Source organism: Dermochelys coriacea, chromosome 10, assembly GCF_009764565.3.
Source record: "Dermochelys coriacea isolate rDerCor1 chromosome 10, rDerCor1.pri.v4, whole genome shotgun sequence".
Lineage (NCBI taxonomy): Eukaryota > Metazoa > Chordata > Testudines > Dermochelyidae > Dermochelys > Dermochelys coriacea.
In genome coordinates, this window is record NC_050077.1 from 53,080,881 (window position 1) to 53,096,899 (window position 16,019).

The window sequence follows — 16,019 nt, forward strand, 5'->3', positions numbered from 1 at the left end:
GGAGGAATGCTGGGTGAGGTTGCAGTTGCACTTTGTCCTTAAAAAAGGTGGTATAGAGAAGGTCAGATGCGAGTGCCTTGAGCTTAGACACTCTCCTGGCTGACGTTATTGTGACCAAGAAAGCCACCTTATAAGAGAGATAGAGTAGTGAGCATGTTGTGAGGGGCTCGAACAGGGGCCCCATCAGCCTCAAGAGTACCAGGTTAAGGTCCCAAGCTAGGGTGGGCTGTTGGATTTGATTTTGATACAGCCTGTCCAACCCTTTGAGGAACCGTCGCACCATATGATTAGTGAAGATAGAGCGGCCATGTTCTCCTGGGTGAAAACCTGAGATGGCGGCCAGGTGAACCTTCATCGAGGAGTGAGACAAGCCCTGCTGTTTCAACTTTAGCAGGTAGTCCAAGATAAAGGGAACCAACGATTATGTTGGAGGGATATGGCTCTGCAAGCACCAAATTGCTAATCTTTTCCATTTAGCCAGGTAAACAGCTCTGGTCAATGGTTTTCTGCTACCCAAAAGGACCTCCCTAACGGGGTCTGAGCATGTGAGCTCTAGCTCTAGGTTTAACCATGCAACTTCCAAGCCATCAGGTGGTGAGATTTGAGATTGGGATGCTGGGAGACAATTGTGATGTTAAGTGATGAGGTCTGGGGCAGAGTGATTGGAGTAAGCTGCAGTAGCATGGTGTACCAATGCTGATATGGCCAGGCCGGTGCCAGCGGGATCACCGAGGTTCTGTTGCTCCAGATCTTGAGGAGGACCTTGTGAACTAGCAGAATCAGAGGGAACATGTAGAAGAGGTAGTCCTTCCATGGAAGAAGAAACACATCTGCCAATGAGCCCGGGCAGTGGTTCAGAAAGAAGCAGAATTGCAGGCACTTCCTTTTGCCCCCTGTGGCAAACAGATCGATCTGGGGAACTCTCCAACATTGGAAGATATTGCTTATTACATCTGGGTAAATAGACCACTCGTGATTGTGAAAAGACCTGCTGAGGTGGTCTACTAGCTCGTTCTGAGACCTGGGGAGATAGGATGCTGCAATGAGTATCGAGTGTGCTATGCAGAACTCCCAGAGCTTGAGGACTTCCTGACATAGGGGAGAGGCGCATGCTCCCACATCTGTTGATAAAAAACATCACTGTTGTATTTTTCTGTCAGGACTGATATGCATTTGCCCTCCAGGAGAGGCCAAAAGGTCTCAAATGCCAGGCAGAATGCCCTGAGCTCCCCAACATTGATGTGAAGCAGCAGTTCCTCCAGAAACCAGAGGACCTGAGTTCTGTGCTCTCCGAGGTCTGCCCCCCATGCCATGACCGAGGCATCACTGGTCAGACATAGCAAGGGGTGGGGTTTGGAAAAGGTGATCCCTGCACACACCAAGTGTGGGTCGAGCCATCACTGAAGAGACTCGAGAACCTGCAGTGGAAGGGTAAGTACCTTGTCTAGGCTGTGCCTGCTTGGTCGATACACCTGGAGAGGTCTGAGTCTGAGCCTCATGTGTTGCACGACATATGTGCAAGATGCCATGCGTCCTAGGAGTTTCATGCACTTCTTACTGTGGTTATAGGTAATTGTCTGAGGTTCTGTATGACATTGTGAATGGCCTGGAAACGGGACTGAGGCAGGAACATTCTGGCCTGTCTCGAGTCTAGCACCGCCCCTATAAAGTCGATTCTTTGAGTAGGGGTGAGCATTGACTTTTGAGTGTTTAGGAGGAGGCCCAATGCGTTGAAGGTGGATCTTATCAGGGTGACTTGTTGATCCACTTGTGTCCTGGACCAGCCCTTGCTAGCCAGTCATCGAGGTATGGGAATATCTGAATCTGCCTTTTTCGCAGAAAGGCGGCCATGCCCGACAAACATTGGTGAACACCTGAGGTGCCGATGATAGGCTGAATGGTAGCACTGCGAATTGGTAGTGAGTTCCCCCAACTACAAACCTTAGGAAGCGCCTGTGGGGCAGGGTTATGGAAATGTGGAAATATGCATCCTTCAAGTCAAGGGTGGCATACCAATCTGGATCCAGGGAAGGGATAATAGTGGCCAAAGAGAAGATACAAAACTTTAGTTTCTTCATGAACCTGTTGAGATTGCACAGGTCCAAGATGGGTCTGAGGCCACCCTTTTGGTATTAGGAAATGCTGGGAGTAAAACCTCCCTTCCCTGAGCTCCAGCGGAACCTCCTCCACAGCTACTGCCGATAGGAGGGTTTGTACCTCCTGCATAAGGAGTTGCTCGTAAGAAGGATCCCTGAAGAGGGACGGGGATGGCAGGGGGGTGAAGAGAATTGGAGAGAATATCCCATTTCTACCATAGGACCCAACGGTCTGAGGTGATTTGGAACCACGCCTGTAGAAATGGGATAGATGTGCCGAAAAAGGGAAAGAAGGATCTCGTTGGCAGGCTGGTATAATGCGCTTGGGTGTATCCTCAAAAAGTCTTCCTAGGGCCTGGTGGTTGTCTGGACGACCCAGGTCCCCAGTTGTTCGGGGGCTGGGGTTGGTGATGGCTGTTTTGATTTCTGGGTCGCCTGCAATTATGGTTCTGTCAAGACTGCTTCTGGTATTGTAATGACGTGGGCTGAGGCCTAAATTGTCTATGCTGGGTGGCAGGAGTGTGCGGTCCCAGCAATCTCAGAATGGCTCGGGAGTCTTTCAAACTGTAGTCTTGAGTCCGTTTTCTCTGAGAATAGTGTAGAGCCCTTGAACAGGAGATCCTGGATTGTCTGTTGGACCTCCCTGGGGAGGCCCGAGGTCTGCAGCCAGGAGCAATGGCACACTGCGATGCCCAAGGACACGGCTTGCATTGCAGAGTCTGCCGAGTCTAATGCGGCTTGCAGTGACGTCCTGGCGACCATCTTGCCCTCATCCACCAGAGCCACAAATTCAGACTTAGAGTGCAGTGGGACAAGGTCCGAAAATATGAGCATTGCATTGCATGATTTCAAGTTATATCGGTTATACTTGCCATTGTGCCGGCCATGGCACTGGGGGAAGGTCTGCATCATCCCCACAGTCTGTGAGCGTTGGTGGCTATGGTGCTAGCTCCTCTGGGACACACAGGAGTCCATCTCCGATTTGGACTCCGAGGAGTACGAGTGTGGAGACCATAGCGGTGCTGTGCCTGTCGGTGCCAGGGATGGGTGCCGGGGAGATGGAGATCGGCGCCGAGTCATAGCTGGCTTGCCCTTGGACTGCACCGGTGGCCACTGTGGTGCCTTGGGGCCAGTGCACTCTCACTCTGATCAGGAGAGCGTGGACCTTCAGAGTTATAAGAGTGATCCTGGGCCGCCTCGTAAGTCTCCGGTGTGGAGGGAAGGTCAGAATCCTCCACTTGGGTCTCCTCCAGTGGCACCAGACTCAACGGCCCCTGCCGCGGACCTGGAGTTGACAGTGCCAGCTGTTGAGCAGGAGGGGAGGTGTGGTCCTGCACATGTTGCCCTCCCTTGGGCGGCTCCCATTCCACTCCTTGGGAGGGAGAGCACCCCGTCCATTTTCCTGTGCTTCTTTCTTGGCACAGGAGACTGTGATCAGTGCCGTGATTGCTCCTGTGCCATGGTCTTCGGTGCCGGGGAGTGCCGGTGCTCAGGGTCTCTGACCTGAGTCCTTCCTCGGCACCTCCTGGATTGAAGTCAGTGCGCTGCGCACCGATGCCAAGGAGCCCAGTGCCATATCCGTGGGGCTTGACTCAGACTGAAGGCACAGAGATGCTTCCATTAGCTGCAGCTTCAACCTGTGGTCCCTCTTTTTTCATGGGGGGGTCGAAAACTCCTACAGATCTTACACCTGTCATTTGATGGGACTTTCCCAGGCACTTTAGACAAGCTGTGTGTGGGTTGCCCTTGGGCACAGGCTTTTGGCAAACCCCACATGGTTTAAAGCCTGGGTTCAAGGCATGCCCCAGGCCCGGAATAGGGAAGTGGAAATGGGGAGGGAGTGGAGGAGAACACCCCCGAGTTCAGATACCTAAACTAACTATAAAACAACTTTTTTAAAAACTGCCTTTTAACTATTTACAGAGACACTATGCTAGAGGATCACTTGTGAAGATGAGACATGACTGTCACTGGCGGTAAGAAGGAACTGGAGAGGTGGCGGGTTGGCAGGGCCTTATATGCGGCACTATGAAGGTGCGACTCCAGGGGGCTCCACAGCTGACTTGATAGGTGCTAATAGGGGAAAACCCTTCCAGCGACTGTGCATGCGGTGCACACACACACAACTAATTGGAATCGATATGAGCAAACACTCGAAGAACTGTGCTCCAGGACTAGGGGTGGGATTATAAACCCTTCTACTAAGTGCTGTGGAGCCAGTATGCTTTGGTGAAACAAAAGAGTGTAGCAAATCAACTCAGAGCCCCCTTTTGAAGACAACGAGGGCGCTGAATGCCCACAGCAAGGGGCACGTACTCCTTGAAAGGACCATTGTTTTTTCTTTCTCCTGCTGGCATACCCACTTCTGAGACTGAAGGGGCCACTTAATACAAGTAGATAGTAACTGCCCTTCCATTTATGCTTTCATATTACTCTTATGTATATTCTATAGGTGGAGCAGGTACTGAAGCTTGTTGAAGTTGTCCAACACTAAGACAGTTTTCAAATTGCTTATAATTTTGCCAGATTTAAACTGTTCAGGCTCAAAGTACCCATATGGTGTATCTGCTTTAGGCTGAAATGTTTTTGAGTTTCAGCAAAAATAAACAAACCAGCACTGATCAGCAGCTTTTGAGAATGAAATTAGGGAAAAACAGGTTGTTATACACCTCTTAATAAATAGGTTGCAAGTTTTTGCTTTATTTATTTATTTTTTGGAAGCTCCAGCTTCTCCAAGATTTGGAATAAAGACTTGAAATTCAGATGGGGGCTTGCCCTGGTTTCAGGGATGTGTCTTTGGCACTCCCTGTGAAGATCTGGCCAAGTTATAAACCTTTTAAACATCTGTTTGAACAGGCTCAGTAGTGAGTTATTGAAGTTTGACTGCACTGAGCACACTCCAAACCAGGGTTGCAGACAGTGACTAGAACTTTATTTGAAATTGCTGCTTCTGGCTGCTATACGATGGATACAGGATCTGACAACTGCTGGACTGTTTCTCCAATGCTCTCAGTTCTTCTTCCCCTTATGGACATTCAGACAGTGTGGAGGAGGAAGCTACCTCAGCTGAAGGAGAGAGGGGACAAGAGTTAGTATTGGGTTGAAGGTGGGGTAGATGGGACAAGGAGAAAGGGGCACAAAAATTGGAACTGCCTGGATAAAGAGAGTGGGAGGTGGGAGTGAAACAGGGACTGAACAACTCAGATTGGGAAAGCAGCTGAAGGGCATGGAACCGGGTTGCCTGAGCACTTGTATGAGAAGAGACAGTGCAGGAAGAGGAGGAGGAGTTGTGGGGAATGAGGGCAATAAGAACTGGCTAGACAAGGAGAGGGAGGGTCTGTGTGTAAAACAGGAGGGCTGGGGAGGACCATTGCGGGAGACTAGAACTGGATGGGAAATGGGGCTGGAAGAGGGACAAGACCCTGGAGACAGGGAAGACTGGGATAAGGAAGGGACAAGACTGGTTTAAAGGGACTGGGCAAAAGAGGTCACACTTGCGGGCAACAGGGGAGAAAAGAGTGTGCCAACTAGAGCATGCTCCTCTCCAGAGCCTGGAACTGAACCCAGTATTCCAGTGTCTCACATTCCTCTGCTGTCAGCAAATATCTGTGAAACTCAATGGAGATGTGTCATCCTTCTCTAGTGATGGTTCATGTAGAGAATGATGGCCTACCACTGCTGTTAGTTTCTCCGTTAGCTCAAGAGTCAATGGTTCGTGTGATGGATCTAAAGCTTCCAACCCCATTGATGATCCATACGGATGTCAATATAACTGTATGTGATGGAATTAGTTTTTTCACTTTTTTTTTTAAATTTAGCAAATTACACACACACACAAAATCCACCCTGAGCTGCTTTGTAAGGCTCACATTAATTCATAACTCTCCCTCACCCACAAATCTCTCAGACCTACCTTTAAGTTTACAAGTAAGCCAACTAATAATGATTAATAGAGGTGTAACTGTGGAGATGTATATATTTTAAAAAAAATCAAATGCAAGTAATAGGGCCTGACCAATCTTCACCCTGACCACTTGCCTGGTACACTGCATCTTTCTCCCATCCTTAATCGTTTTCAAGACTGTTAGTGCTTTGGGGCAGGGTTGGTTTCCTTCTGTATGCTTGAACACATACAGGGAGTTAATATAATATAAACGATAAAGGGATATGACAGAGTGCTGAGTTTGAAGTACCTAAAGTGCAGCTACATCATGGCTCGTTACAGAACTGCTATATGAACAAGGAGTAGGTGCGCCACCTGCAGTCATAAAATCTGCCATTCTGTGTCCCTGCAATCTTCAGTTAAAATGGGATTAGATTTCATGGTGGAAGATGAATTCCCATTATTTTCCACAAAAGCTGCTATAGGGTCATAAGAATTTTTCTGTGTTTGTAGATGGACCCTATATAGGGTGACCATTTGTCCATTTTAAGGAATGTTCCTTATTTGGTGCCTAATCAGTACTCATGGGTTGGGCTCATTTGGTTCAATCTAAGCAGTAACTAGGCAGAGACCTGTTTCAGAGTAGCAGCCGTGTTAGTCTGTATTTGCAAAAAGAAAAGGAGTACTTGTGGCACCTTAGAAACTAACAAATTTATTTGAGCATAAGCTTTCGTGAGCTACAGCTCACTTCTTCGGATGCATTTGGTGGAAAATACAGAGGGGAGATTTATATACACACACAGAGAACATGAAACAATGGGTTTTATCATACACGCTGTACGGAGAGTGATCACTTAAGATGAGCCATCACCAGCAGCGGGGGGGGGGGGGGGGGGAGGAGGAAAACCTTTCATGGTGACAAGCAAGGTAGGCTATTTCCAGCAGTTAACAAGAACATCTGAGGAACAGTGGGGGGTGGGGTGGGGTGGGGGGAGAAATAACATGGGGAAATAGTTTTACTTTGTGTAATGACTCATCCATTCCCAGTCTCTAGTCAAGCCTAAGATAATTGTATCCAGTTTGCAAATTAATTCCAATTCAGCAGTCTCTCGTTGGAGTCTGTTTTTGAAGTATTTTTGTTGAAGGACAGCCACCCTCAGGTCTGTAATCGAGTGACCGGAGAGACTGAAGTGTTCTCCGACTGGTTTTTGAATGTTATAATTCTTGACGTCTGATTTGTGTCCATTTATTCTTTTACGTAGAGACTGTCCAGTTTGACCAATGTACATGGCAGAGGGGCATTGCTGACACATGATGGCATATATCACATTGGTAGATGCGCAAGTGAATGAGCCTCTGATAGTGTGGCTGATGTGATTAGGCCCTATGATGGTGTCCCCTGAATAGATATGTGGACAGAGTTGGCAACGGGCTTTGTTGCAAGGATAGGTTCCTGGGTTAGTGGTTCTGGTGTGTGATGTGTGGTTGCTGGTGAGTATTTGCTTCAGACTGGGGGGCTGTCTGTAAGCAAGGACTGGCGTGTCTCCCAAGATCTGTCAGAGTGATGGGTCGTCCTTCAGGATAGGTTGTAGATCCTTGAAAACTCCCTGAAAAAGCACAAGAACAAATCCGCACAGACAAACCCCTAGAACCCCGACCTGGGGTATTCTATCTACTACCCAAGATCCATAAACCTGGAAAACCTGGACGCCCCATCATCTCAGGCATTGGCACCCTGACAGCAGGATTGTCTGGTTATGTAGACTCCCTCCTCAGGCCCTACGTTACCAGCACTCCCAGCTATCTTCGAGACACCACTGAGTTCCTGAGGAAACTACAATCCATCAGTGATCTTCCTAAAAACATCATCCTAGCCACTACGGATGTAGAAGCCCTCTACACCAACATTCCACACAAAGATGGACTACAAGCCGAGAGGAACAGTATCCCCGATAATGTCACGGCAAACCTGGTGGCTGAACTTTGTGACTTTGTCCTCACCCATAACTATTTCACATTTGGGGACAATGTATACCTTCAAATCAGCGGCTCTGTGATGGGTACCCGCATGGCCCCACAGTATGCCAACATTTTTATGGCTGACTTAGAACTACGCTTCCTCAGCTCTCGTCTCCTAATGCCCCTACTCTACTTGCGCTACATAGATGACATCTTCATCATCTGGACCCATGGAAAAGAAGCCCTTGAGGAATTCCACCATGATTTCAACAATTTCCATCCCACCATCAACCTCAGCCTGGATCAGTCCACACAAGAGATCCACTTCCTGGACACTACGGTGCTAATACGCGATGGTCACATAAACCCCACCCTATATCGGAAACCTACTGACCGCTATTCCTACCTACATGCCTCTAGCTTTCATCCAGATCATTCCACACGATCCATTGTCTACAGCCAAGCTCTACGATATAACCACATTTGCTCCAACCCCTCAGAGACAAATACCTACAAGATCTCTATCATGCATTCTTACAACTACAATACCCACCTGCTGAAGTGAAGAAACAGATTGACAGAGCCAGAAGAGTACCCAGAAGTCACCTACTACAGGACAGGCCCAACAAAGAAAATAACAGAATGCCATTAGCCATCACCTTCAGCCCCCAACTAAAACCTCTCCAATGCATCATCAAGGATCTACAACCTATAGGATCTACAACCTGAAGGACAACCCATCACTCTGACAGAACTTAGGGAGACAGGCCAGTCCTTGCTTACAGACAGCCCCCCAATCTGAAGCAAATACTCACCAGCAACCACACACCAGAACCACTAACCCAGGAACCTATCCTTGCAACAAAGCCCGTTGCCAACTCTGTCCACATATCTATTCAGGGGACACCATCATAGGGCCTAATCACATCAGCCACACTATCAGAGGCTCGTTCACCTGCGGATCTACCAATGTGATATATGCCATCATGTGCCAGCAATGCCCCTCTGCCATGTACATTGGTCAAACTGGACAGTCTCTAAGTAAAAGAATAAATGGACACAAATCAGATGTCAAGAATTATAACATTCAAAAAACAGTCGGAGAACACTTCAATCTCTCCGGTCACTTGATTACAGACCTGAGAGTGGCTATCCTTCAACAAAAAAACTTCAAAACCAGACTCCAACGAGAGACTGCTGAATTGGAATTAATTTGCAAACTGGATACAATTAATTTAGGCTTGAATAGAGACTGGGAATGGATGAGTCATTACACAAAGTAAAACTATTTCCCTGTGTTATTTCTCCCCCCCCACCCCCTCCCCACTGTTCCTCAGATGTTCTTGTTAACTGCTGGAAATAGCCTACCTTGCTTGTCACCATGAAAGGCTCCCCCTCCCCCCGCCCCCACCCCCCGCTGCTGGTGATGGCTTATCTTAAGTGATCACTAGTGTGTATGATAAACCCATTGTTTCATGTTCTCTGTGTGTGTCTTTAAATCTCCCCTCTGTATTTTCCACCAAATGCATCCGATGAAGTGAGCTGTAGCTCACGAAAGCTTATGCTCAAATAAATCTGTTAGTCTCTAAGGTGCCACATCTTTAGGCAGAGACCTATACAGTGTAATACTCTGTGATCTAGAATCATAAATGAAGTACTGTGAGATGGTGTGTCTGAAATATGTTTTGACCCATATTATTCATACATTTGTCTTTTACCTCCTTGAAATGTGCCATCCGTATATCTGCATTAGAGGGGGCAGGCAGCCAGTGAAGTGCCCACCCTCTGTCTTTGCAGAAAGGACTCTGTTTACAGAATCGGACCCCATTGATTTGACACAAACAATACCACGACAACCAGCAAGTGATGAGCTTAGCTGCTGAAACTGATAGGCTGCCTTAGCACATGGACACCCCAAGGAGCTCGCCCTTGGTGCGGGGGGTGGGATGGCTCTGTCCTGCCCCCGCCAATGAGCTCTCTGCGAGCTCAGGATGAGGGGCCCCACGCTCTGAACACCCCTCGCCCCCTCGCGGCAGCCTTTCCTCCGCTCCAAGCCCCCACAAACCTACCTGTTTCGGGGGAGCGAGATGTGGGGGCCGCGCTCCTGCCAGCATCAGGGCAGAGACCCCATCCTTCCCCGGAGAGGGCGGCACATTACCCCGGCTCCCCGGGCCGTGCGCCATACCAGGCTGCGCTGGGATGGGTGCGGGGCCATGGGGGCGCCGTTCTGGTTGTCGGGCGGCAGCGGCCGTGCACGCGGGGGGGCTGGCAGGAGAGGGGATCCCCACCCCTTGCGGACCGGCCAGGCTCGCGCGAGGCCTCGCGACGCTGTGAGTGACAGGCCGGCCGGGGGTTAACAGCCGGTTCCACGACGCCGTCACGCGCTGGCTGCGGCGAGGACCCGCCCCCCGCCCCTGCCAGTCACATGACAGCAGGGCGCTGGCAGGTGCGCGCCAGGCTTCCGTCCCCTGCCTCCACTCCCCGGCGAAGCCCGAGGGGGCTCCCGTGCCCGCCGCCATGGTGCTGGAGTCGGTGGTGGCGGACCTGCTCAACCGCTTCCTGGGCGACTACGTGGAGAACCTCAACAAGTCTCAGCTCAAGCTGGGCATCTGGGGGGGTAAGCGCGGGGCGGGGCCTGTGAGCTCCGGCCCCGGCCCTGGCCCCGGCCCCGGCCGGGGAGCGGTCTGCCGTTAGCCCTCACCCCGGCGTGGGATGCTGCCTCCCAGCGCTGCCTGCACGGGCTCCGACCGTTAAACCCCCACCCTTCCTGGGCGGCCCCTTCCCCCAGCGCGGCCGCCGCGCGGGCTGGGCCTGTGGCCGGGCTGCCTCCCCTCGCGTTGGACAGCTCCCGAGGCAGGGGTTCTGCTCTGTCACCGGGGTGCCGAGTTACTGGGGCGGGGTGCAGCCAGCGCCCCAGGTGTCTCCCGCTCCGCCAAGCCCGGGCAGCGAGGCCCTGGAGCTCGGTGTTTGCAAATGGGGAGGAGGGGTGAGGGGGAGGGTAAGTTTGGGATGCCTGGTTTTGGCATGTCCTCTCCCCCCCCCCCCCCCGGGTGGGAGCTGGGTAGGGGTGCAGGGTGTAGAGAGGAATTCAGATTCATTCTCCCCCGTCGGCCCCAGCTGCAGGAGGAAGTTAACATTGTAGGTGAGACACACAGCGGTCGATACCGGAAACCTCCCCGAAAAAAACAAAAAACAAACAAACAAAAAAAAACTACAAAGCAAATTCTGGTTTAGGGTGGTACCTTTTGCAGTGAGTTGTTTGCTCTGTTGGGCTGGTCTGAAGCAAGAAGCTGACTGAGAGGAGGGACAATGAGATCATTAAGCCAGCAAGCAAAACAAGTACTTCTTTAAATCAAAAAAAGAAAAGGAGTACTTGTGGCACCTTAGAGACAAACAAATTTATTAGAGCATAAGCTTTCGTGAGCTACAGCTCACTTCATCGGGTGCATTTGGTGGAAAACAAATGCTCAAATAAATTTGTTAGTCTCTAAGATGCTACAAGTAATCCTTTTCTTTTTGCAAATACAGACTAACACGGCTGCTATTCTGAAACCGTTCTTTAAATCATCTAGTCTGGGGAGCATTAGAGGAACTATGTTGTGTTGGCAGAAGAAAGTTGGTTGTACATATGCAGCTGTTGCAATGGCTGGGAGATGGAGGAGGTCTGAGCTGCTGAGCTGTACCTGATATATTTGGGGGACAGTACTGTGGACGTTAACTTGGTAGTAGAGGAATTGAACATTTTAAAACATTACCGTAATAATGTCTGAAATAACTTGTCACTCTTTCTGGTGTGGCTTACGACAGTGAGTGCCTACCTTAGGGCAGGTTTCAAAGTAGCAGCCAAATGCATCCGATGAAGTGAGCTGTAGCTCACAAAAGCTTATGCTCTAATAAATTTGTTAGTCTCTAAGGTGCCACAAGTACTCCTTTTCTTTTTACCTTAGGGCAGATACTTCAAACTGGTGGTATTTTCTCTGATTAGACTTCACCAAGCCAGTAACTCTTAAAGTATTACAGTAGTCTTATAATGGAGTCACAGATAGTCCCCTTAGACAACCAGTCTATCCTGCCGCCCAGACAAGATGGACTGTATGATAAATGGTCACATAGACCAGAAATCACAACTATTCCAAATTACACCCAGTCCCAAGAGACCAGTCACTTACTCAGGTCAATTTGCATCCTAGCTCTCTCTCAATGCTGAGTAGCCAATATTATGTAAACTAACTTAGGTTTATTAGCTAAGAAAAGAAAATGAGTTATTGAGAGGTTAAAGGAGGTATGAATATACATAGGAGTGAGACACTATCTATAATTCCAAAAGGTAGTAGAGATTTATTAAACTGTCAGTTTCCCGGAAGTCATTAGGGCTATTCAGAGTAACTTTGGGGATCTTCATCTTCTCATTGGATTGTTCTGCCAATTTAGAATCCAAGCTGTTCAGAGATGAAGTTTTTCCTTGTGCCTGTATTTACAGCTTCTCAAAGAAACCACGCTAACAATAGCAGTTCTCACCCAGGTCTCTTCTTCACTGTGCGGAGGGAGGGAGAAAGAATGTGCTTAAAGTCTTTGGTCCTTGATCTCATGCAATGGATCATTTGTGTTTAGTGAACAGGATTTAACATCTTGTGAGAGACGCTTAGTTGCATTACACAAGGCTTTCTGGTTTGATGAGTTACATAGTTATAGGGGTATATCCAATGTAAATGTTTGCTATTGCATTCTATCAAGATACAGATAAGTGAAAACAATGCCTGCAGCATCCTGTTAGTTTCATGAAGTTAAACACCACATACTTCCTATATACTTAATAGTCACTTTGATCTATACTAATACACAAGGGAATTTGCCTGGCTTCCATCTGTGAGTTGTCAGTTCTCATCTGATTCCTATGCCTTGGCCAGAGAGGGCACTTGGCTTACCAGCATCACATAACCTATCCTCTGTGTTTGTTTGTGCTTATACTATGTGTGGTGCTTTATTGGGCCAATAAAATGGATGGAACTCCTGCTGTAAGGAGTTTAATACTTAAAAAAAAAAAAAAAAGTCTTAGAAACATAAAAGGGACAATTCCCCTCTCCCTCCCCCCCCCCCCTTTTTTTTTTTTTGCTTAACTGCACGTTTTTTTCCCTCTTGTTTCAGCGGTAAGTGCTGTATGCCTGCAAACTTACTGAGTACTAAAGACATATTTGTTGTAAGCCATGCATATAAATACAGCACAGGGAAGCTGGTTATGTATGTTTCCATCATTATTATGTAATCCTTTGAGCCTCCAATTCTCATTTGGGAATGATACTTTAATTCTGATTCCTAAGGCAAGTGGAGTATGAATAGCAACAAGTGTTTTTGAAATCTAGCAAATTTTTGAATAAGTTTACAATAGTTACAGGAACTAATCGTCCCAGGATGCCCAGGCAAATTTTTGTGATTTTTTTTTTTTTTTGTAATTCATATTTTTTTGTTAAATGTGTTTCTTTTCCTATTGTTAAAAGACCCAGTAAAACAAGGGACATCGAGAGACTATGTAGACGATTTAATGCAACTAACAACATACTCAGTGCTGTCAAATGAACAAAGTAAACAAACTGAAAAAAACCTAATATTTTTCTCTTACTATGACAGGTTTCAGAGTAGCAGCCTTGTTATTCTGTATTCACAAAAAGAAAAGGAGTACTTGTGGCACCTTCGAGACTAACAAATTTATCTGAGCATAAGCTTTCGTGAGCTACAGCTCACTTCATCGGATGCATTTGGTGGAAATGAGCTGTAGCTCACGAAAGCTTATGCTCTAATAAATTTGTTAGTCTCTAAGGTGCCACAAGTACTCCTTTTCTTTTCTCTTACTATGTTATCTTTTAAAACAAAAATAGTAAATCACACACACTCACAAATTCCTGTCACATATATACCTTTTGCAGTACTTAATTTCTCCAGTGATATCAGAGTTATTGATGTTCCCCTCCCCCCAATCTCAGGAAAAAATGCCTCTTCCTATTTTGTTAAATAATACTGTAGTGCTACTTATTTACAGGAGTATTGATAGTTTTAATCTTCTGCTTTGTAGGTAACGTGGCACTAGATAACTTGCAGATAAAAGAGAATGTGCTGGTAAGTATCTTAATATAATCAGTTGCTTTTTAGGATTTTTTTTATGGGTTGCAATGACCAAGCCGTATGGTATAAAACTAATGACTTAGGAATTTGATTTTTATAATCTTTATTATTCAGATTTGAGTTCTGGTGCAACAGTAATACACAGAAGCTTAAAAGGATTAAAAAAAAGATTTCAGTCTCATTCTCCAGCATCTCTACCCTTCACATGAATGGTATTGACATACCTTTTTTGAAGATGATTTAAAACAAATTGCACTTGTAGACTACTCTTACCACCTTGTTGTAAATTCTTACTCCTGTTCCATAACAAATGAATATAATAAACTACTTTATTTTGACTTCTACAGTCATTACATTTTGAATAGTTAAAACCCAAGCTTTTATCGTGCATATGGATCTGCAAGGGTGGGTCCTTGTGCCTGTGCTGACTCCAAACAATTTCTATAACTGAGCAAATACTCGGACCAGTTTTACTTGGTAGGTGTTCTCGCAGATATTTATGCAGTACTGAGTGAATCCTACTGTAGGATCTATAATATGCCTCTAGCAAAGTTCTGCTAAAGATAATAATAACCTACACAGTATTGAGAAAATACTTCAGATGCTTTCTGTATCACTCTAGCAGAGTAACTAGCTTTTCTCTTCTGGCATGAATGGGGACTGGCCACTTAAGTAAGTGTTGCATATGTCAATGAAGCACCTGGGCTGGTCAGTTTAGCTTGTGCCTTTGGAAGTGGGCAGCTTTTCACTATTGGATTTGATATAGAGGCCTAGGAAAAATTGTAGTAACTGAAATGTAACACTAATAAAGCATGTTATTTCTCTTTGGAAATTTCTGTAGTCATAGGTTTTATTGTATTTAGGAAAATAACACTGAAATCATCTCTTTCCTAGCTGAAGAAAGCTATCATGCTGTTGTGCTCTATTACTGCTAGAAATGCCAGTCAAATACATACAAATAAAAAATGTTTTGTTAAACATTTAAATGGTTTTTTGTCTGTAAGAAAATGTTATTTATGTGTTTGGAAATTATTACTCTTAATCACCTACCTACCTTGGGATCTTTAATATGTATTCAAACTGATAAATTCTAAGAGTTTCAATTCAAGGACCACATCAAAACTGCTATTTGAAAAATAGCATCTGTTTTAGTCCTGTTGGCCTTTTGCTCTGCCTGTAACCGCTCCCTTGACTAGTATTACTAGAAATATGAGCCCGATAGACAGTACTTGGGCCTGCCTGTGGCAATCTGTATTGTAAGAAATGGATGCTGTTTAATGAATATACTTGATTTTGTATGCAGCAGGGTAATAACAGTGGAACATTCTCCAGTATTAATGTAATCTGTGTGGAACTGATCTGTTACAGATCTAATACGTGGGTTAGATTTAACACGTTTGCTTAGCATTTGGTTTCTGTCATACTTTAGGTTGGTCATTTCATGTAACAAAATTACCTGTACTACAAAGTGCTGCTCTACCTTGTCTCAGTAGAGAGCAGATACTCCATTCCACTTGCTTTCAAGAGATTCAACAGATCCTACGTGTAATAGAGCCCTTGTGCTATCTGTTGTGGGTTCTTCTTTAGTGTACTTACAGTACATGATCATGGTTAAACAAAAGTTCTTCTTTGCAGTTCAAGTACTAATAAAAGTGTTCCCAAGGCAAGATGTGTTATCATGTAATTAGTAACAGAATAAGGGCTGAAAGAGAAGTAAGACAAATTAGAGAGAACTAAAAGTGAGCATTACTTTACGCAAGTTGGTAGTATGAGTACAGTTCCTTTAGGTTTCATGGTGGATCTGAGCAATAGTAAATGAAAGGTTTCTAAAGGTAGGTATTAGAAATGCAGGTTAGGTTTGAACTGCATGTTCAATTATAGGACTGTAGATCCGTGAAACAGGTATTTTAAAGCTTGTCCCTTTTAATTATAGTTACAAATGTAACTATTTGAAATTTAAATAG

The 16,019-nt window shown here is 46.3% G+C and overlaps 1 protein-coding gene and 1 pseudogene across 1 annotated transcript in view; one reads left to right on the forward strand and one right to left on the reverse strand.

The window, feature by feature from the left end:
- LOC119862296 overlaps positions 1–10,336 on the reverse strand; it is a 32,445-nt pseudogene extending 22,109 nt beyond the window's left edge.
- Positions 10,337–10,354: 18 nt separating this feature from the next.
- Positions 10,355–16,019, forward strand: part of VPS13C (vacuolar protein sorting 13 homolog C) — a 194,547-nt gene continuing 188,882 nt past the window's right edge. Inside the window, 2 exon segments of the mRNA XM_038418760.2 lie at positions 10,355–10,555; positions 14,006–14,049. Of these exon segments, the coding sequence (XP_038274688.1) occupies positions 10,456–10,555; positions 14,006–14,049 (144 nt within the window). The 5' untranslated portion in view covers positions 10,355–10,455.